General features: G+C 40.3%; 1 protein-coding gene and 1 long non-coding RNA gene across 3 annotated transcripts in view; one reads left to right on the top strand and one right to left on the bottom strand.

The window, feature by feature from the left end:
• Positions 1–5,178: 5,178 nt before the first annotated feature.
• On the top strand, positions 5,179–14,643 carry LOC137852399 (uncharacterized). The gene is made up of 3 exons (XR_011093803.1): positions 5,179–7,703; positions 10,311–13,011; positions 13,433–14,643. It is a non-coding gene; the product is annotated as an uncharacterized lncRNA (long non-coding RNA).
• A 33-nt stretch (positions 14,644–14,676) lies between these two features.
• The window catches only part of BZW2 (basic leucine zipper and W2 domains 2), a 55,179-nt gene continuing 47,257 nt past the window's right edge, over positions 14,677–22,598 (bottom strand). For both annotated transcript variants that reach the window (XM_068674103.1, XM_068674102.1), the window contains exons 11-12: positions 16,841–16,963; positions 14,677–15,133 (exon numbers count right to left, since the gene is read on the bottom strand). In XM_068674103.1, coding sequence (XP_068530204.1) covers positions 15,105–15,133; positions 16,841–16,963 — 152 coding nt within the window. In that variant the 3' untranslated portion in view covers positions 14,677–15,104. The remainder of the gene's footprint in view (positions 15,134–16,840; positions 16,964–22,598) is intronic.

Below are 22,598 nucleotides of genomic sequence, written 5' to 3'. Positions count from 1 at the left end.
CTAGAGCAACCCACAGCTAGGTCTGAAAATAGCTCCTCCAGAAGCACAAAGATGCAGCAAATTGTCAGTTTAATAATTCTGACAAGCGGTTACAAATGACTAATGATCAAAGAACAATTCATTCATCTTTACTTTTAGAATGATAAATGCTGGATGTATTCTTTAAGAAACTTTCTGACCAAAATCAAAATGGCATAAAGCTCTTGAGTTAAGCCTTAAAAATTAAATCACTGTTAGAAAGCTACTTAGAATGGAGTCTCTTTTCAAGCAAAACTAGTGACAGGCAACTGTGAAGCCATTGTTCAGGACTGAGTCTTTTTTTAAAATCCCATGATCCACCATGCAGTGGGTGAAAATAACATTTGAGTATAACAATAGCCTGTCTACTAGTTAATTCAGTTGATACCCATTTCTTTTGTATTGTCCCATGAATAGTGCTTTCCAGACAAAAGATAGTCTTGGTGAAGTTTGTCCCTGTTACATCTATAGACAGGTGAGAGAGGAAGGAAAAAACAAACAAACAAACAACAACAACAACAAAAACCAGGACATTGATTTTAAAAACATTATTTTTTGTATTTCAGAGGTCAGCCTTCTAAAAACATTTTAAAAGGCAAATACTGGTTTCATAGGATTAAAAGCTAGGTCTTGGGATTTTCTGAAGCTCTTATCATAATTGTAAGATTTGCCTTTCAGCATTATTTAAAATCCATTCTGAATTAAGCTGATAGAGGATTAGGATAAGGAGAGTTTGTTGTATCTAATGTATTAAAGAAACAAGTAACCAGAGGCTGAAAATAGCAGAATAGTTGTATGTTGAACAGTAACACGTCAAAGGCTTGACACAAAGCCTCTTCCTTCTGCTCAAGGTAAATATTCAGGGATGTTGGAATGGGCTGATTTTAGTTACGTCTGAAAGAGAAAAAGACAGACTTCTAGATCCAGGCAGCTGAGTGGGCTAATATTTCATGCAGACAAACTGAAATATATTTGTGGCATTAAATACAAGGCATTTGTGTGTCTCTATAGAGACAGGCCTGCAGCATAGATTGCCTTTTGGAGAGGATATTCACTACGCTCTGTTCTACCAGGAGGTGGGGGGATCGTTCATATTAGTGCAGTGTGCTGGCACCTGATCCACCATCACATTCTCTTCTTCGGGTCTGAGATAAAACCAGCAAACTTCAGCGTTCAATATAAGACAATAACTCTGAGATTAACAAGACATGTTAACAGCAGAGAGGAAGCAGTGGGGAAAATCAATAGTTTTAAAATTAAGTGAAGTTTTTATGGGTCTTCTGTCTGCTGTGGGTTCTTGTTATCATCACCTCCCAAAGGTTACCACTTGATCATGTTCAGGTGGAAACCATCACCACTTGGTTTTGGTTTGAAGGGAAAATGGATACCATCCACTGAATGCTTTCCTAGGTGATTCCCTGGAAGCATTCCAAGAAATCTTGAAGTAATCAGACATCACATGCCAAGAAGCAGAAATCTGAAATGTTTACGAGTATGTAGAAGAACAGTAGAGGAAGGCCTGAGCTTGTCCTACGTGAGTGGTAGGATGGGGAGAAAAGGTTTATATCACTAAGGAAAAATCAAGCACCGAGAGTCTGATGTAAGCTTCTTAGATAAGTGCTCATCATTAGGTGTGCCTATTGACTGTGTCACTGTTGATGCTGGGCCTGTGAGCTTTCTGGTGAGTCATGTGCCTGGGAAAAAAAATAATAATAATAATAATTTGGAAGAGGCCCCCAGAGATCATCTGATCTAACCTTCAGCTTGAAGTAGGGCTAGCTCCTGTGGTAAAACAGGTTGCTCAGGGTCATGTCCAGTCAAATTCTTGGAACATCTCCAACTATGGGGCTTCCACAACCTGGTAGGGCAACTTGTTCCTGTCCTTGAGTACTCTCAGTGAAAACGTTTCCATTATCAGAATTAAGTTTGTTGCAGTGTGTACCATTACCTCATTTTTTTGCTGTGTCACGGTCAGAAAAGTCTGGCTCCAGCTTTGCTCTAACTCCATTTAGAGAGTGGAAGACTGCAGTCAGTCTCCTTTTATCTAGGTTAAATAAGCCTCTCCTCATACATTACACAGTTCAGCCCTCTAGCTGTTCAGGTGGCCCTCTGGCCTCTCCCCAGTTTGTCAGTAACTTTCTTGAACTCAGGAGCCAAACCCAAGAAGTGGTATTAGAGGTGTGCTGAGTAAAGAAGAGTAATCCATTCTTCCCACCCACTGGCGATGCTTTTAATGCAGCCCCACCTGTGGTCAGCTGTTTTTGCCACAGGAGCACACTGCTGGCCCACGTTCAGCTAGTCCACCAGTTCCATAGGTGCTTTTCTACTGAGCTGGTCCCCTTCACGTTACCCTTCACCAAGGACCCCAAATACCAAAGGTGAGAGTCCTGTTCTGCCTATTTTTCTACACATAGCATGAGATTATGACTGTGGGATTTAGTCTTTTACATTTCAGCAGCATATGTGGAGACTACACAGTTAGCTCAGGGAGCACAGCAGGCTGTTAGAGGCCTGCGCTGCTAGGGACTGGATCCAGTGACCCGTGTGATTCCAACAGGTCCTTTCTTTTCATTTAGCACATCAAGCCACTGCATGTAAAGGTTATCTTTCTTCATAAGTCAAAAATGATGGCATACTGTGTTGTAAAACTGTATTAAATCGTGGCACCAGCATTCTCTAGGCCAGTCACAAGTTAAAAGTGTAGATCAAAAAAGAAATCAATTATTTATTCTCAGAAATGCATATTTTCAGTTTAAGAAAAAAAATGTTGCACTTGAGCTTCACCTCATTCTTTCAGCTGGTCTGTGTTGTACATACTCCAGATAAGCAAGTTCATTCCAAAACACGCCCAACTGATTTTTTCTTTCTCAAGGGCATGAGTTGCAAGTGAATGTATTTTTCCCTAGCACTATACCATTTGCTTAATGATTACCAGTAAATAAATACTTTTTTTTTTTTTTTCCCTTTATTCAGGGCCACAGAAAGCTGAGAAGTATTAGAAAAGGCAAGGTGGACAGAATGTATGGGAAGGTGTTTTATTCACCAGCCCTAACTACATAATGTATATATTTGTAATACGCGCACCCTGCTCCATGAGCTTGGCTTATCTATAGTAAAGTTAGCTGCTGCAGTCTTATGATGATGTGCGAATCTTTCAGAAACAACTGTTTTGAACAAAATCTTGAAAATATGAACAGTAAATGGTTCTAAATTCAGCAGATAAATCTAAAGAACCCAATTTCTTTCATAATACCATAGTCTTAAAGTAGTGTCATAACTCAGACACCTGACATACGTTTTGAAGCAGTTGGTAAGTAATAATACTCTGTGCCCCTAGCAATTCATCTTTCTTTAAAACACCTCTTTAATAGAGCAGAGTAGCTTCTTTTCTTGCAAAGAGGAGACCTACAGCCATGAGCTGCCAGTAATGTGAGTGCAATACTTTTTAGTGTGTGTAAGGAACATAAAGAAAAAGCCATGGCTGTTTCCTCTTGTTAGCAATCTGCCACTGCCAGCCAGTTCTGCTTAATATCCACAATCATCTGTGCACAAGCTGGGAAGCAGTTTCACCATTTGGTCTTTTCCCTTGAAAGCAGTGAGTGAATTTCTAGCCCTCCTCAAATATGTGAAGTAACTTGAGTGCTCAGGAACATGCTTATCTGGTAGCACAGTTCTTCCCAGTGGTCTTCTTGCAAGCAGATGATGCTGATTGTGCAGCAGGTGCCTAGAAACTACCAAAGACGAAACAGCCCTCACCACAGTTTGTGACTTGGAGTGTCAGGTGATATCTAGTGTTTGAGGATAAAAACACAAAGTCTTGCACTTACTCTGAACTTATTTCTCGCTGTTGAGTTATACATCCAGCTCCTGTACAGCAGCAAACATACCACTGTGACCATCAGTCTGTTTGTATTTGCGTGGAGAGCACTGCTGACTTTAAGCTAGCTAAGCTTAAGCTTATAGGCTTAGATTTAGCTTCATATTTTATCCTACAGGTTAGCTGCTTATCAAGTCTTCTATCAGTCTTCTATCTAAGGCTTTCTGCTAAGGCTATCAGTGCCAAACATCTGGGTTAGGGATGTTAATGTAAGCTGACAGTCAGGTACTGATATTTGCAATAAGTAATTAATCCCTTAAGCACAAAGGAATTTTCTGTCAGTTAAATTTGCTTATTACAGTTTCCCTGAAAGAATGATAAAGTTGATAGGACATGGCTTATCTTTCACCAAAATTTCTTCTCACAGTCCCAAGACTCACCTCTTTTTGCTGTCTGGATTGTCAGCCTGCATGACATGTCATTCCCATATTAGGGTTCATCTCTTTGAAGCTGTGGTTTTCATGTGCTAGTCAGCACTAGACAATACAGCAGTCAGTCAATATGGATTTATATGAATCAGCCAGGCATTACGGCTTTTTTCCCTATGCAGTTACTTTTTTCTATGCAGTTTATAAAAAAGCATGCCCTGTTAGTGTGGCAATACAGCCCTCATTTAGTTAATGTATCTTCACATAGGTAAAGAACCCTTACGCAAGGGAGTAAGAAAGGCCAACTGTAAGGAATGAAGGAAGAACACAGGGTTTAATGCTGTTCCATTTTTTATTTTTTTTTTTTTTTTAAGGAAATGAATGACAATCACAAAATGAGAGAAAATTTGCATTGACTGTGCTTTACAGAAAGTACACCAAATATAAGTATAACGGCAAATCTAAACTTACTTAGTACTGGAAAGAATTTTAAATGGTGGTGGATTTTGAACTTAAAATAATTAACTTACTTCTCAGGATGAGCTGGAAGGCATTTTTTTACTGTTGACCACTGTGTCAACTGTGTTTTGTTTCCACTTTCTGTGCTCGAGTGAGAGATGTCAGCTCTGGAAGGTGCCAGCCTGCCACTCCAGGAGTGTTTTTTCCTCCAAATGTGTATGGAAGCTTGTCTTACAGCACAAATTTCCTAGAGCAGCTAAGTCATGGCAACTAACAATATACATAGTGCTGCTTGCCTTGCTGATCCTGCTGAGAGACACAGCAGCCTAAACAGCAGTAATAACTCTGATGCTCCCAAAAAAACAAGGCCATTTCAGCAGTGGCAAGTCATGTGAACTTTTTAAAGTGTCCAGCCATAAGAAAGTATGAGACACTTAACATAAAGAGCTCTTAAAGTCTGATTTTCACTGGGAAGTATTTCTTCATGTAATTTAGGCAAAGCAAGCTATCAATCATGTAAGGAGTACATGGGCCTGGAGCACTGACTGCCTGTGAGTGCACTGCAGTGCTTCTTTGCAGGCATTCAGTGGGATTGCTGACATGAGTTGTCATAGATATTATGAGTGCTCTTAGCTATTACAAGTGATGTTAAAACAGAAGTGGATTAACAAAAGTCAGGTAGGCTTTATGGCCTTCTCCATGTTAACAGCAGGTCAACGTTTGTTTACGGTCTCAGTTCTGACTGTTGGTGGTAAGATGTTTAGGTTGGACATCAGGAGAAATTTCTTCTCAGAAAGAGTGGTCAGGCATTAGAACAGATTGCTCGGGGAGGTGGTAGTGTCGCCATCCCTGGGGGTGTTCAAGGAAAGGTTGGACGTGGTGCTTAGGGACATGGTTTAGTGGGTGATACTGGTGGTGGTTTGATGGTTGGACCAGATGATCTTGGAGGTCTTTTCCAATCTTAATGATTCTATGATTGTCTCTGAGAAGACCAGCAGGAGTGGACATCAGGTGTCTTTCCTCTTCTCAGTGCTGTATCTCTGCTGGGGCTGACAGCCTACCACTTAATCCCTAGAAGTTTCTGTTGTCATGATTTCATGCAGTATTTCCTGGTATCTTGTTGTCTGCCTCGAGTGTCATCTCCAGCTCAGAGACAAAGGACAAGAAGTCACAAGTCTGACAAAACAGTGTAAAAGATGCCGCAAAAGTATAGGATTTACCCCAAATACTAGGTAAATCCTTGACTGTGGTGGCTGCTAGGACCATTCTTTCAAATCGAATGCTTCTTCTGTTTGACATTCCTGTGTTGAAGGCACATCCCCTGCACTAACCAAATGAAGCAGATACCTATGCAATAGGAGAACAGAGCACATTCACTTGATATTTTTAATCAGTATTTTTTTCCCCAGTGCTTTATCATGTCTATTATTGGTATTTTACCGAGATGCGTGATTTGTGTTTGCTATTTTGCCTCTGCAGAAAGATGAATTTCTGCACATTACAGGCTAGCACAGCAGTGAAAGATGGCTGGGGAACAGTGGGTCAGTAACATAATTAAAGGTTTAATGCCTTCCTAGAACTGGAAGTTTCTGCTTCTGATGCCTTCATCTTGGGGGAATATGTGGTTTTCTATCATTTCCATTTTATGCAGTGGAATGAGAACCTGTGAGAATTCCAAAAAATCTCTGTGTTTCTGATATTTTAAGTGACTTTTGTGAGAACAACTAGCATGAATTTCAAGGAAAGAAAATTTCAGTTTAAATGTCACCTACAGCATAATTCAGACCCTCACACTGATGCAGGACTTCACCTGGAAGGTTGTTGCTCTGCTGTCACTCTCACTGATGTCAGCAGAAGCCAATGCTTTTGTGCTTTTCCATGAGTTTACTCTTAGGTTCCAACCTACCTTATTAAGTTGTACCTACTGTATTCTTCCCTTGAGATGGGATGAAGCTGTACTTTTTCTTCCTCTCTGAGGATTAGTATTCTCAAGAAGACTGCACTTTTCCTCCATGCCTTTTTCATATTAAAAATTCAGGGTTGCTTTGCAACATCAGCACCACCATGTGTTCCTCTTCGGTCAGTAGTCTGAAAGCTGTAACTGGAGACGGACCTCTCCCAGACCCTGCGGAAACCATTTGGAGTCTAGGGTTGTGAGAACCAGTTGCTTCAGCACTTCTTTAGTAGATAAATTCATATACATTTGATTTATACATATTAATTTTTCTTTCCTACATCTGATTCTTGCATGTGATTTACCCTGTTCAAGTTTTGGAAGGTACAGAGGTGATTTTTCACACAGGCAGAGCATAAATAAGTGGCCATTTGCTTCTCTCGTCCTTGAAAGAAAAATTGTGTTATTTAGGCTTAAATAAATCATCCAGATGTGTGTCTGTATCTTTTGAGGTGCATTTTGCCCTTAGAATTCTTCAGCTAAAGGAGCACCATCGGCTGCTGTTTCAGGAAGGCTTCTTTAAAGAAGAAAAAAAAATCATAAACATAACTATAGTAAGGTATATGGTACATAAATCACTTAACTATAACGAGCTGTTGCAAAAATAATAAAACTACCCACACAAACAAAGCAAAGAAAACATGTAAAGGAGACTGAATCTGAATATGTACAAAATGAAGTTGAAAGCCAAAATAAAAGGGAAGAAGTGGAGATAAAGCAATCTCTGTCTGTAACAGGATTCTGTGGTGTGACTGTAAGAGCAGCACATGAGTGTGTGTGTATATATATATATATTTATATATATATATGTGTGGTACAGAAGTGACAGTACGTGACCTTGATTTATGCAGTTATTCCAAATTATCTCTGTCCAGTTGTTTGTGTCCGATACCCCTCTCGGGAGTGGTACTGGATGCTCCTTCTCTCTCTCTCTTTTTGCAGTGTTTCCAGGAGTTGATTTTTCCCCTGCCAAAATACTGCCCTATTTGGGATCTTCAGAGGATGTATCCAAACAAATCTGACTGCTGTGAGTATTTTTGTGTTTGACACAGATTTTCCCAAGCAAGAGAAAAAGTGTGCCAACAGATGCAGGCCATGTGCTCAGCTTCCCCTGGGCCTGGCCAGGAGGCTGTGGGCACACTGGAGGGGCATCAAGGAGAGTCCAAAAAATGTCACTGCCCCAGCCCCTGTGGTAGATTGCAGAGCCAGACCTTGTACTGGGTGACAAAATGTTCCAAGACTTTCTGGAAGCCTGTGCCAGCCTGTGCCAGCGAGCTAGGTGAGTTACCATGGTAAGTGAGAAGTGATCCATCTGGGAACAGACAGTGTTTCCCTTTTCCCAGATGCGTTCAACTGGCTATAGGATGAGATACCCTTTGATTTAAAGTCAGACTTAATGATTTCTTGTGGAACAGCTTTCCATGTTCTGAGGCCTATGTGCTAATATCTGAAGCTTGGAGTAGGAATTCTGCGACAGGAAAAAGAAATGTAACTCTGCTTCTGTTAACCCCAGAATTCTACTGTCTCAATAAAACAACAGAAAAATGTTCATCATAATCAAACAAGGGGAAAATCTTCCAGGTCTGTTCATATGCTGCTCCCATATCATGGTGCAAGAGAACTGTCTAGTTGTGAAATTACAGTCTCATTGTGGGGCTCTTTCAGAAGACGTCTTTGCATTGGCATTGCACAAGGCTTGGACTCAAAGGTTACTATTGTCACGGGAAGGGACAGACTTGGTGCAGGGATGGGCACCCAGCCACGTGGTAAGCACCATTTTGTTCCTGCCTGGTGTAGCGTTGTCTGTGACCCTTGAACAAAGGTGGAGAAGCCTGAATCTCCTATATTTGAATTTCTTTGTCATCAACACAGCAAAAGGCAGAGATTAACCTTTTATTCCACTGATTTATCCTTCATATGCCACAAACTATAAATTATCTGCCTTTTTCCTTGCAGATAGTCCCTTATAATTTCCTCCTGCCTGCTGACTTACCCTTAGAATGTCCTCCTGTATCACAGATACCATAAATTTTCTCTCGGGTGGTCTCATTGGTACAAATCTAACTAAATTTTCGATCTGTTGTTCTCAGTTGGGATTTATTTTTTCAAGTCTGCTGCTTCTATTTTGGACTTAGAAAAGGACTGATGTACTTGAAAGCTTATTGATTTTTCCCAGCTAGATGAGTGGGTGTCATAACATAGGTCTGCCTATAAAACTAATTTTGGTCGTATCCTTGGATACATCAACAATACTATTTTGTTATTTCTTCTGGGATAATTTATGTCTGCCAGCATTATTCAAATATCCCAGCAATAGCTAGTAGTGATGGAGAGAGTTGTGCTGGCCTGTCAGCAATGTTCCTAAACTTCATCGGGGGAAAATCTCAGGCAGTTCATGTTCTGAAAGAGACTGTGTTATCATAGCGATGTGTTATTGTTATGAAGTTGTGACGATGTAGTTAGTTTTTTATTCAGGGTCTTTAAAAAAAAAAATAAATCATATGTATTCCAATAGAGTTTCTGGCACCCGGCCGCCACAGCAGTGGCAGATTCAATTACCTAGATGCTGTGTTGGCCTACAGCTGTGCCACATTAGCAGTTTCAGCACAGGCCTCTTTCTTCTTGCTGACTGGGAGATGATGGTAGGTCATGGGACAGACAGCAATGCAGGTAGTAGGTATGTCCTGTATGTCTGCAAAACAGAGCCATCGCATTGGTCGTGCATTTCTCTTCCTCTGAACTTACCTTCCCTGGTGGGAGAGGCAGAGGGGAAGTAGGCCAGTGCTGTTCACCCTCCTTCATGTCTGGATCACCTCCAAGCATTCCCATGGCTCCTTCTGAGGGCACAGGAGTTTACCCAGGGCAGACCACTGACAATGTACGGTCCAGCAGCCAGTCTTAGGCTCCTCCAGGAGCAGCTTTGTGCCTTTTGACAGGTAGGAGAGCTCTCCAGTGCGGGGCAGAGCACATGAAACCCTGCTAACACAGCCAGGCCTGCTGCAGGAAGAACCACAGGCCCTGGAGATTCACTTTTAATCCTCCCCACGCCTTTCACACCTGGGATATTTGCAGTAAAATTGAAAGGTGTTGCTTCTTTTCCCCCTTTTTGGAAAGATATTTATGCATTTCGTCTTTGTTTTGTTTCTTCATAAGCAGCGCAGGTCAGCCGCTGTTGGAGGACTGGCTGTAATTAACCTGTGTGATGTTATTTGTAGCTCTTTTTGAGGAAGGGCTGTTTTGTCTTCATCAGCCCATGAGCCTTATTTTAAACAAACAAACAAAAAAATAAATTAATGTGTAAATGGGATTTTTAAAGGTATTTACTCTTGTCCATGAACATGTCAGGAATGCAAAGCGAATCCTTTTGAGGTGTCAGAGAAATGTTATTTCCAGGTAAACTGAGCATCTCAGTAAAGGCACCTCTGAGCACACTCAGCTCTCCATTGTATGCCAGACAAAAGAACCACAGAATGGTTTGGTTTGGAGGGGACCTTAAAGATCATCTCCTGTGACTCTTCTGCCATTGGCAGGGACACCTCCCAGTAGACCAGGTTGCTCAAATACGCCTGAGATGCTTGGTACTTTGAAGTCTTATCCATGATCTAAGAGAACCTACTCTTATCTCTTCGTACAGAACAGGAGCCCTTCTGGAGTGTGTTTCTCAAGCCCCTCAAAAGAAGCAGTAGGAGGAGAAGCTTCTGTAGTGTATATGTGCATCTGGAGGGCACCGTGTGTCCTGGGCCATGTCTGGGGTTCTGCAGCATTCCTATGTTACACGTAAAGTTATTGATGAACTGTGCATCATGAATTATGCTTGAGATAAGAATTGGTCTTTCAAGAGATTTCTAATAGCCTTAAAATCTTACTTCAAAAAGCTGCAGGGGTAAAAAAAAAAAATGCATAGCTTAGAGGTATTGGAAGGAAACCAAAAGCAGTATCAATAGCTAGGTGATCGGCTGTGTCTGTTTCTTAAAATAGTTGCCCAGCTATTTCTTAGAGCACAGCCAGAAGGAAGGCTGGATCTTGTGTTTGTCACCTCAGTTAACGCTACAGATAGGGTGAATTCTAAGAAAGTGCCTGCATTCAGGCTAAAAGCATTCATTATTTGTGAACAATGCTTCAAAAAACAGGTGTTCTGAATTTTCTGAACACTTTTATCAAAGTTGTGGAGTAAAGCTATGAATGCTCTCAAAATATCTACGAATGTATTTGGGAAGTATTTAAGTTACAAGCTAGTTTATTCATTTAGAAGTAACTTATCCCATGGATTGAAATTGAGTTCTAGTCAAAATATTTTGTATCTAAATATTTTCCCTTACACATATATTATGTTAATGCTGTGACTTTCTCCTGAGTGTATATTTTAAATGTTTTTTATCTAAATACTTTTACATTTTATAAAAATGTTTTATTTGTATATCTTTAAAAGTAATTAAATGTAATGCATAAATACATTTGAAAATTTACATATTTAGCAACAATATTTAAAAATATTTATATTGAATTTATAGTAAGCATTTTTAATAGTTATATATTTTATTTATATTTCAAAGTAATGTTCAAGAACAGTTTTTCAAATGTATTGACAAAAGCATTAATGGTCTGGGCCTTAATCAGAAGGGAGTGTTTACTGGAGTTCACTGGTTTTGTGTCGTTAAGTTTTTTAGAAAAAATACATATAGATTTAACTCAACAAAGAGAGAATCTATAAAGTAAATCTTTAATTTGCCAATTGGTTAATAAATTGCTAGAACTAATTATTGAGAACCACTTCTGTGAAGACATATCAACTCTCACACAAAATCACCCAGGTATCCCTCTCCCAGGTGTGGGAAGGGGCTGGGCCCTGGGTGCCTGTACAGGGTCTCACCAGCCTGGAGCTGCTGCCTTGGTGCTGGAGGAACTCCTCCTCACTTCATCGTCCTAGAGCTACCCCAGGGACAAGCCCAGGGACTGCTCCATCACTTGTTTTGGCACAGGCCACTGGGTTTGGGATGTGCTGGCCCAGCAGGTAAGAGGGATCAGGTGAGGAAGGTTGTACTGAGTGTTCTGGGAGTAAATATCTTATCAGCCAAAGCACAGCAAGGAGGGGAGCAGGATTGCAGCTGGAAGAGCTGAAGGGAGTATCGACTCATTGCTCTTTTGGGATGTGCAGGATTATAGGCCTCTGTGGGGTAGGAGCTCCCTTTGTTATAAGGCTGCAGTACAATGGCATAGAAGCAGTAAGAAATAAAAACTGTATCAACACCTTTCAGGTCTCTAACGAGTGCTTTAACTGAGGAGGCCATAAAGCCTAACTCATTTTTGCATCGCAGGTACGATGCAATCCCTCTCCTGGAGAGCACTTGCATGCTAGAAGATTGCTTTAAAGCAATATAAATGGCTCTTAGTCAAAACCTCAGCATGGTTTCAAAAGGGAGAGGCCAGAAGGGAGGAATCACCTTAAGTAATCCCACCTTCACCTTCAAATTCAATAATCCCCATTTTGAAGTGCATCCTATTGCAATTTACTGCTGAGTAAAAGAGATACTTACAGTTCTGACATTTAGTTTCCACTGATATTTCAAAATAAATACAATATATTTTATGAAACTTTTTTTTTGGAAGTTTATTTTTATTTTATATGATAACTGACTCCAGATTTGAAGAATATATTTAGCAATGACTGTAATTTTCACTTCTCTAGAAGAGGAATACTAATTTATGGCTTGTGTTGAAGAAATGCTTACGGCTGGGGATTTTTTTTTAACTGAGATTTGGACTCTGTAAAGGCTGCTATAGATTGGTGCTTTGCCTGGGGAGAGTCACATCAAAACCTCTGTTTGGATTCTGTCACAGGCTTTTTGCAAAGCCTTATCATCACACACAGTTGTATTGAAATTCAGTTGGATGCAAATCAGCTGTGTTTGTATTTGTGGCCCCCACCTAGTTCAACTTCCAGCATACATCCTAAATGCTGCTTGAATATGTATGTGCACGGAAAGTCCCTAACTGAACTGATCCTGAAAACCAGTATCAGAAATCCTGCCTAAACAAATTATGAGATCTGCTGAGCATGGGCAAGCTGAAAGGGGCTTGCAGGAGGTGTCTACTTGGCCCCACCCTAAAAACACCCATTTCCTTCCAACCCAGCAACTAAGGGAGTAGGAGACAACTGCATCCTGTATCTGTGATGGGTGCATGGCTTGTAGGTATGCATAATGAAGGCACAGATGCATTGAAGACAAGCTGTTTTGCCAGTGATTATTGCTGACAATGTTTATTCTCTCCAGCAGATGGCTCAGCCAGCCTGCAACCAGACACGTCTCACCAGCCCCTGGCAATCTCACCCACAGGTGTGTCATTGTGTCCTTTGTGCATTATTCTAGATTGGCTCCATTGAAATCAGCTTTGTTTAGATTATGTGGAAAAGTAGTTTTTACACAGACCCAACTGAATATTCATTACTACCTTTGAAAAGCACATTTCTTAAATTTGAAACGTTTCCAGCAATAGTGGTTTTGTGTCAATAATGAATTGATATTATACTGCAGCTGCAGAACTTGTGAAGAGATCATCTCAGGTCAGTAGTACCTGGCAGATTTATTTTCTGTAATAACAAAGACCAGAATGAAAAGCATACAGCTAATTCAACTATTCTGTTTTATAATATGACAGTCCAAGTGTCTGCTTACTGTTGCTATAAGTTACTGGACTCATGTTATACATTTCCCCTTTCAAAGATCAATACCTGTTCAAAAATAAATATTGTTCTAGATGGAAAGCTGGCCTTCAACAGTACTTGATTTCTGCTTGCTGTCTGCTGCTTCCTGTAAAGCTAGATACACACTGAGGTAAGACTTGAAACCACAGGGTCTGTGGTTTACATTGTGTTGACTTTTCCCATCAGAAAAATCTGTACTGTTAGATAGCTTATTGGTTTCTAATTCCAAAATACACAATTTCAGTAGTTAATTATGCTTCCCTGTTTCTTTCCCCCTGTAAGTATGTTTCCTTTTTCAAAACCTTACCAATTCAATTTCTCATTTATGTGGACTTAACTCTGTTTAAAGGGAAGGATGCAGTGTGTTAAATAACACATTCTTAAGAAGATGAACTGGCAGGGTGTGACATACTGGCAAACTGATTCACTGCCCTACCAATTCTCAGCACTGGCATGGTTAGAGGCATAGACAGCAGAGGCAGGAGTGAGGCAGAAGATTACAATTACACAGTAATTTGGGGTGTGGAAAGTGAAATGGCAGCAACTGTTATCCGATTGACTGCTGTGTGAAAAAGAGGTCAAGTCAGGAGACCATGCTGCACAGGGCCTTTGCTGTCCAGATCACATCCACAAGCTCCAGAAGCTCTGATCATGAGTGTAGGCTGAGTTTTCCCACAATGTCAGACATCTCATTCTGGGCTTGGGTTTTGAGGCTTGAATGAATGTATAAAGCTGCACACTGGCTTTATTTATGCAACATCTTAGCCAGGTTCCAGGCACTGGAGTTGTAAATTACATCACATCAAGGCATGAGGGAATATTATAGAAAGCCAGATGGGTCTTGAGAAGTTTATATATTTATTTGTGTACTTCAGTCAAAGATCTTGTGATCTGTAACATCACCCTGGCATAAAAATGTTTCAGACTTCAGAGATCATGCATGGTTTGAAGTTAATGCTTCTAAAATGAATGCTTTTTTTCTTGCAAAAATTAACCATCCCCATAGAGTGTAGTCTGAATGGAAAAATACATTAATCTACTTATTATTTGCAAAACTTTTGTACATGCAAAACTGAGACTGTGGATTTGTTTCCGTACATTTTTGTAAGTAATTGAATCCATTAGCTTTTGCTATGGAATCTCACTAATCTGTCCATTGAACCCTATTAAGTATTGATGTTCATTTTGTGAATAAGTGTGAAAACAGTCTCTTGCCATTCTTGTGTAATTTTTACTCGAAGAATCATGAGAACTTAGGGGCAAACCAAATCTGTAAAACACACTAACACCGCAAGAGTAAGATATAAAAGCTATTTATTCAAAAAAATGTGGTGGTGTCAAATCACATACACAAGCCAATATTGAGCTACAAACACAGACCAAACAGTTCTATAAACAGAAATTGGAGTGTTCATATACCATAGTACCTGAAAAAGACCGTTAATAAAAAGGAGTCCATAAGTATCTCATCTCACTTTTTCTATATGGCTCCTTGCTGAATGTCTTTGCCTAAGTTAGTGTACAATGAACCAGAGGTAGAGTCCCAAGTAAAGCATCTAATGCCTCAGGGCTCCATTAAAAACCTTTATTCTTCTAAACAAAAGGAAAGCCTAGCCTATAGTTTTCTGTATGACACTGAAGTAAAGCCTCTTTGCTTGAACAGTACGGCATTCCCAAGCGCATTTGGCATTAACCTAGATTGAGACTGTGCTTTGTTAAACCATCTTAGTTTTCTTCCCCTTCAGACTCCGACTCTAGAAGAGAAGAAAGTAAAATATTTCATGTAGTTTGCATAATTCCTTAAAAATAACAGAATATCCTGCCAAAACTCCAGTTAAAATTTTCATCACACCTAGTACCTCCTAGGAAGGGTTGACAGATTAAAGAGAGTAAACCAGAAAGCAATGCACAGCTTCAGAAGACAAAGACCTACACTGTTACGCTCCACAGGGTAGTTCTTAGTTTAGGGATCTGTCACTAGTTACCTGTTACTATGAGTTGGACTTGATGGTCCTTGTGCATCCCTTCCAACTCGGGATGTTCTATGACTCTAGCTTACCATGAATGATTCTGGTCCTCATCCGCAGAGCCAACCAACGCATATCCAAGCTGAGTTTAATTAAGAATCAGCATCCTTTGTTTGCTCTTCTAATCTCTGCGTAGGCTGTACTGCTATTATCCAGGAAGCACCCTTTTAACTATTTGCTCTGCAAATATCAGTCATGATCATCATACAGACTACTACTCTACAGCAGGTGTGGAATCAGTACAAAAGATATTTTTTTAAATGATTTGTATAGTATAACATTAATTAGTAATTTAGGAACGTGCACACCATTTTTGTCACATAAAGCTATTTTGCATCATATTGCATTTCTGTCTTGGTGTTCACCTGACAGGAAAGGGCTTGTTGACACAAATATAGCAAGTTTGCTCTGAGAAATCTGATCTAACACAATCTGCATATACTAACAGCAATACTTTGCCTTCAATGGTACTGGACTTCGTAACTAAGGAAATCTGGGAGAAGGGACATGCAGAAAAGGGTGAAAAAGAAAAACAGAATGGCATACAAGCAGAAGATTAAAGGGTATAAAAGTGTTTTTAACCAAGATTGCTAGTATACAGTGTGAAAGGAGCTATCATTTTTGTTTTTCTATATGTATATGTGAATTGCTACAAAGACTTACCTGTTCCTTAGCATTACTAAGTTCCCACTAAAAGTCTAAAAGAATCAACGTTGCAGGGATGCAAATGAACACTAAGAATTATATCCCTAGCTATTACACATGGATTGATCATCCCAACTGACATGGACTTCCTTTTTGAAGGATGTGAACTTGGCAAAAATGGTAACCTATTTGTTCAGTACAAAGAATAACACATTTATGGACCAGAGAAACCAGTTCCCCTTCCCAGTAACTGTTTTAACAGAGTAAACACAAACCACATATTTTAGCCTAAGCATTCATACAGAATGAATTTCAACCACAATGGCACAGGCAGGCTTAAGCTATGTTCATGTGGTCAGTATAGATAATAGAAAAAGAGGTATCAATATAAAAAACCATCAGCTTGTATATGCTTACACTAAGGTCATCGTGCTGTCATCAGTGCTAGCTACAGCAAGGTAGCACAGTGATGTCAGCGCATGCTACACTTGCACTGCCATTTGGCTGTGAAGATGTTCCCAAAGATTTTATCCTACCTGCAGAAGCTTTAAGAATTTATCTACTGACAAGTGGTACCTGATGACTTAAAGAGTTAATAAAGACACCTTCAAGTAAGAAGCAGCAAGCGCTGTTAAGCTTGAGCATGACTGTAAACAATCTGGAACAGTCAAACCCACTGTCTTTTATTCCAAGTCTGTAGACTTCATGTGCCTTGTACAACTAAAATCTGAGAAGAAACACATTTGGATTCACAAAGAGACTGACACATTGCTTTAAATGAATCCATACCTTCTTCAGCGTTTTGCAGCCACTCCACAAATTTCTTCATCTGGTCAAGAAAAACACTTTTGCCTTTAGCAACATGTGCTTCTTTATACCACTTGAGGATAGCTTCTTCACTCAGAACATCAGCTGAAATACAGATCAGTGTTTGTATGTAGTCATTGTACTTTTTAAGGTTAAAAGACAGGGGGAAGAAAGATAGTACCTGGTTTTGTTTTTTAAAGGCAGAATAAAATAAGTTAATATGGTCACAATGGAACAAGTTTTGCGTTAACTATAATAGGCTATAACAACAGAGTATCTGATGCATATTAAGGATCCTGGATGCAATGAAATGTGTTACATGTAAAATAAAGTACCGAATATTGTGCTTTCACAAAGGGAAGTTCTTTATTCATCTGCTTTAAATACACCATGTAAGATAGTTGATTAAAAATCCATCTACACATCTTAGAGGTTACCACAAGAAGAAATACCGTGTGTTTTCTTGCTGTTGGATCACAGAACTGTGCATGGCTCTAAAAACCTGAAGCAAAAGATATCTCCTGACTGCACAGTTAAAAGACAGCTAATAGGGATTTTTGGACATTTTTCCCTAGAAGTTTTATATTGCTTTTAGGTAATAAGTTTTAAGACTACCATTCATTCAGACCACCCATTTTAAGGGAACTGCTCAGATGGACAGCACAGCTGACATTTTTCTGTCAAGTATCAAGAACAAAATAACTGTCTGAAGGAGCGTGAGGCTGAGTGAAATTCAGAATAAAGAAATCCTAATAAGCAGCAAGGACACTTATTGTTTCCAACAGATGCAAATTTAGGTCTAGCAACAGACCCCTAGCCCCAGGAACAAAGCTTCTGTGATCCAGCCAAGCCAAATATCTCCGTAATTGATGGCTGCGGAGGCAAAATCTGGGATCCACAATGGCATTTTGGCAGTTACATAATGCAGGAGGAAAGAACAAAAATCAAACTGTATTTGTTCTATAAAAAGACTAAAGACAGCTTTCTGCATCTCATTAAAATTTCCATTCTTCTTGCCTTTGAACACACTACCCTCCCTTGCTCTGCAAAATCAACACATTTATGTTGAGTGCTTTTCTGCTGCCTTGAACTCCTTGGTGTTGTCCCACTGATTTGGCATTCACTTGCTGAAGTGTGAACCCTGACCATCACCTTCTGCTGCAGCCTAAAGGTCATAGCAGATATGGCAGTGAAGAGAAGGTGGCAAACTGAATTAAGTGACATCCGATCAAATACATCTGATCAAACCAGACAGAGTAGGCACACTTCACATATGCTGTTGAATAATAAACAGATGGAAGCAACCTGGGATACGTCTGAACTTAATCAAAACTACCCCAAGACATCCTATAGTAACTGAATGCAAAACATCTCCCTGAAAATTTGGAATTCAGTGAGTGCGTGACTGTAAGTTACCTTGTCACTCAGACACTTTCAAACTTAAACCTCTTCTGCAGTTTGCCGCAATTGACAGTAAGCTGAAAACACAAGGAGAGCAAGACTGCTCTGGCTGTACGTCGTTTTTCAGTACATGTAAGTTGTGCTGAGAGAACTCTACAAGCAACACAAAGCTGTTATCTTTCAGAAATCCTGACACCCCACAATGAATTTTTCCTCAAAAGTAAAAGCAGTACTGGAGCTAAAAAAGAGGTTTCACTTTGCATTAAATACTTCTCAGTAATCTGTAGCAGCACCTCAAAAGCATTACAGCATTTAATAATTCAGGATTTTCATTTACCAAGCTTAAAATATATTTCACATGGGCTCTCATGAAGCTGGAATTTCATCCTTGTATGTAAATCATTTTCTTGATTTGCAGCCTATAAACTTGGTGGGTTTGTTGCCAAAGAGGAAAGGGAAACTTACCTCTCTCCACCCCCAACCCTAAATCTGGTAATAGCAGTATGCAATCTCACAACGTGCCCTGAAGATTAAAACATTCTCGAGTTGGGTGGATGAGGAATTTGCCTGTATGTAACTCCATAGCAATAAGCCTCCTACACCAGAGAAGAAAAAATGCTTTCAACTGCAAAAAGGACAACTGCAACTCTCCTTTCATTTCTGAGCAATATTATTTGAACTACATTCATGCCTCCAGTGCTCATGAGAGCTGTGCTGTCAGCACAGAGATGCTCAATTTAGCAATCAAGCAGGACAGGGTGTAGTTAATCATACCCCTAGGTTGCTTTGAAGCAACAGGAACACTGGAGGGGACAGAAGGAAGAAGGGAATGACTCATTTATATAAACTCATATAGCTGTATCATCTATGAGTTATTTCTCATCAAACTTGATTATAGGTATATTTTAACCGCTGAAGCTGAACTCTGGTTTGTGGGCATGTGCACATCATTTTCACTGCAGTCCCAGGTGATGTCAGCCCAAGAGATGTCTTTCCTGCAGGTGCAGCCACCCTCCACTCAAGCCACCCACTGCGAGAGCCTCCAGGGACATCTGTCTTGAAAGAGAGAGGTTGCAAAGCAGAGTCTTTGAAGAGCCCAATTTCTTTACTGCAGGGTTAACTGGAATGTTACTTGAAGTTTAGGTCTCAGCTTCATACTAAATCACCCAGCGTGAATGCGCTTCTGCTTTTAACTCAGACTGCACAGCCATCGGTGGTAAAGAGGAGCATACGCTGGCAGCTGCCAGCACAGTCAATCAATCTGCAAATTTCAGCTCAGCTCTACTGCAGACAACTCATCTGGGAGGACAGCCTTAAGGCAAGAGCTCTTTCAATACGAGGAACGTCACCCACAGTACAATTACGGTCTTTATGATTTATTTTTTTCCTGGGAAGGTTTTGCATCCAGTACCAAAAGAAGGTACTTGGATACTGAAGATCGTTTAAAGATAATTGGATTCTATCAAGAACAGAAACCCACCAAAACCTGAATGTCAAGCAGAACTTGAAGATTCAGTTCTTCTAAGTGCAAGATTCCTATTGTTTGAGAAGAGAGTCTGCATCTTCTGGTTACGACACCTCCATACTGCAGGAGAGCATCTCTGAGGTCTAATTGGGCTACAGTAGACTGGAGTACTATTCCACACGCACAAGGGATTTTCTCCCTCCTCATTATTTTGTAAATACTGACTCACCTTTTAATGCAGAGGTACACAGACACTTTGTGCCTGCTAAGGGGGTTTGTTGTTCGGAGGATGAAATTTTGATCCTCACAAACGCGTATTAATTTCAATAGTGTCAAGAGTTCACACTTGAAATTTCCAAGTTGGACACAAACTAAAAGAAAGGAGAGTCTGCAAGCCTGGACTATTTTGTATAAGCGATTTGCAATTTTTCTGGACAAATTTCTGATCCTGTGCCTGTGCTCTTTAAGCTTGGCTAAAACACTAATTACAGTAGCACTGCTTCTCTGGTTACCACTTAAAGCCAATGTCACTGCCAGGAATTAGTACAGAACAGGACAGGTTATTTTCCTCAATATTCTACCAGGAGCACAAAGATATAATAACGTCAACAAGCTTTAACCAACTGCAGAACTGCTTTTGTAGATTATACCTACAAACTGGTGAAAATATTACATTCCACATTGTTGAGAGATGCAACAGATTTCAGAACAATTAAAAACACCACAGGTTTTCAGGCCTTCTAGATAGTAATGAACCTAACCACTCCAATTAATATATTCAGACATTTCCAGGTAATTCCTGGAAAGTAATCCAAGGGCTATTTGATGATGTGAAAATGGGAAGGATTTAAACCCAAGATGTTAAACTAAACTTGTCAAAGCATGGGGTGACAATCACATCTCCAATAATCATCTTCATGCCCAGGAAACAATCCCTCATGATGAGTAACAAGCAATAAGCAGTCCACATGCCTGCTGGTAAATAGCTGCATTTCTGACTGCCTGTGCACAGATATCCAGATGCCTGTATTTGTCTCTAGGTACCTTGAAACCTCTCCAAATCCTATATAAGTTACAGATGAAGCACAACAGAAATGGGAATACAAGCATCTGCTGTTCCCTCACTGCCAACACAGCCATTAATAGCTTTTGGCGGCTGTTCTCCTTGACTAATAGGAAGCATAAGATACACTGTCATCAGCAAAGAACCTAGGATAAAGCATGTCTCTAAAAGGACTGGATGGCTTGTTTCTAGTGGAGAGGTATGAGCTGGGGAGGAAAGGGTGAGGTCCACCAGCACTGAAATGAAGCCGAGGCAGGCAGCACCCAGTCCCCATTTCAGGCTGGTATCTTCCTCTAGACAAACCAAAGTCATGAGCAACTAAAGTGTGATAATAAGGATCACATGGGAATCTTTCCTGGTTAATGCAGAAGCACACCCTCACCTAATGGGCACAGTCTGACTCCAAAGCTGCCTTAAATGGATGGAGCTAACAACTTCCTTACCATGTCCAGGCTCAAAGGGGTCCTACTACTACTGGCTGTAACATCAGGCTTGCCATTGCTGGTAGGCAACAGTATGTTTGTCAAACAGGCAAATGTAGCTTCAGCCTAAATGGGGGCAGGAAGGGCTGGCAGCTGTGCTGCCTCATGACTGCATCATATGATAGAGCAGGAGGAACTCTGGCATGCCTGCCCAAGACACTCGAGACTGATATGGGCACGTGCACTCTGAATATTGCACATTCTGGACACTCCATACCTGCTGCAGTGTGCTTTCATGGATGGGCCATGGCTCCTAACGTTCTTCTAGACATCACGGGATATTGTGACACACGTAGTGCTGAGGCTTAGGTCTTCCCATCCTGCATAACTAGCCTGCCCACGTACATCTCCAGAGTCAGAACAAGGGCTTTTGGGGTGAGCAGAGTAGGTGGGAACTGGATTTTTGCAGCACCTTAAGTTTAATGTACCCATTAGTATTTTGTTTTTAGGTTCTTTGGAATGTCAGGGTTACTCTTGCAGACTAATGCAGTAGTGAACTTACAAAAAAAAAAAACCAAAAAAAAAAAACCTTGAAAGGAATCCTATACAAAACTATTTATTTTAACCATCGCTTATTGTCTAACTGTACAGGTCTTACAATATTGGCTCATTTGCAACGTGCAAAGTGATTTTTCCTTTTCCAAAGAAAACTCAATATAGTGCTTGTTGCAGGTTGCACTGTCAGGTTTTTCTTCAGTTATTCATGATCTTTACAAATTATAGAATTTGAAGGCAGAGGGACCACTGGGTGTACTGCTTTTTCATTTAATCATTGAGGCTACAGTATATCGACAGAAGGACAGAAATAAATCTGTCTGATTCACTTGTTTCACCTTTTGAAGCCATGAAAATATTTTATCAATTTGAACTTGTTTGACTTGAATGTGCACCTGGACACCACAGGGTGAACAAAGGTCGGTGCTGGGCTTCTGCTCCTGCTGATTTTTCTCCTTCAGCTATTTATAGCAGGAATGTCAGAACAAACTGTTTGGCACTCACCCATTGCACACACTGCAAGACCATTAGTCTCTATGACAACCTGATCTGAATAAACTTGCTAAGAAGTCTGCTTCACAATAAAAAAATAAATCTGTCAAACTGTGGCATCTGCAACAAACTGTCAGGGGAAGAAAAAAGGAGAAGAAATAAAGAAGAGCTCCATTCTTGCAGAGAGGGAATAACACTGTACTGGGTCTTGCTGGGATGGAGTTAACTTTCCCTGCAGTGGCCCATATTGGTGTTGCGCTCTGCATCTGTAGCTAGAACAGCACTGATCTCTCACCAGAGTTTTGTCTATTGCTGAGCAGTGCTGGCACAGCACCATGACCT

The sequence above is a fragment of the Anas acuta genome, chromosome 2 (assembly GCF_963932015.1).
Source record: "Anas acuta chromosome 2, bAnaAcu1.1, whole genome shotgun sequence".
In the NCBI taxonomy this organism is placed as follows: domain Eukaryota; kingdom Metazoa; phylum Chordata; class Aves; order Anseriformes; family Anatidae; genus Anas; species Anas acuta.
The sequence above is the reverse complement of the archived record's forward strand: the minus strand, read 5'-3'. Positions and strand labels throughout refer to the sequence as shown.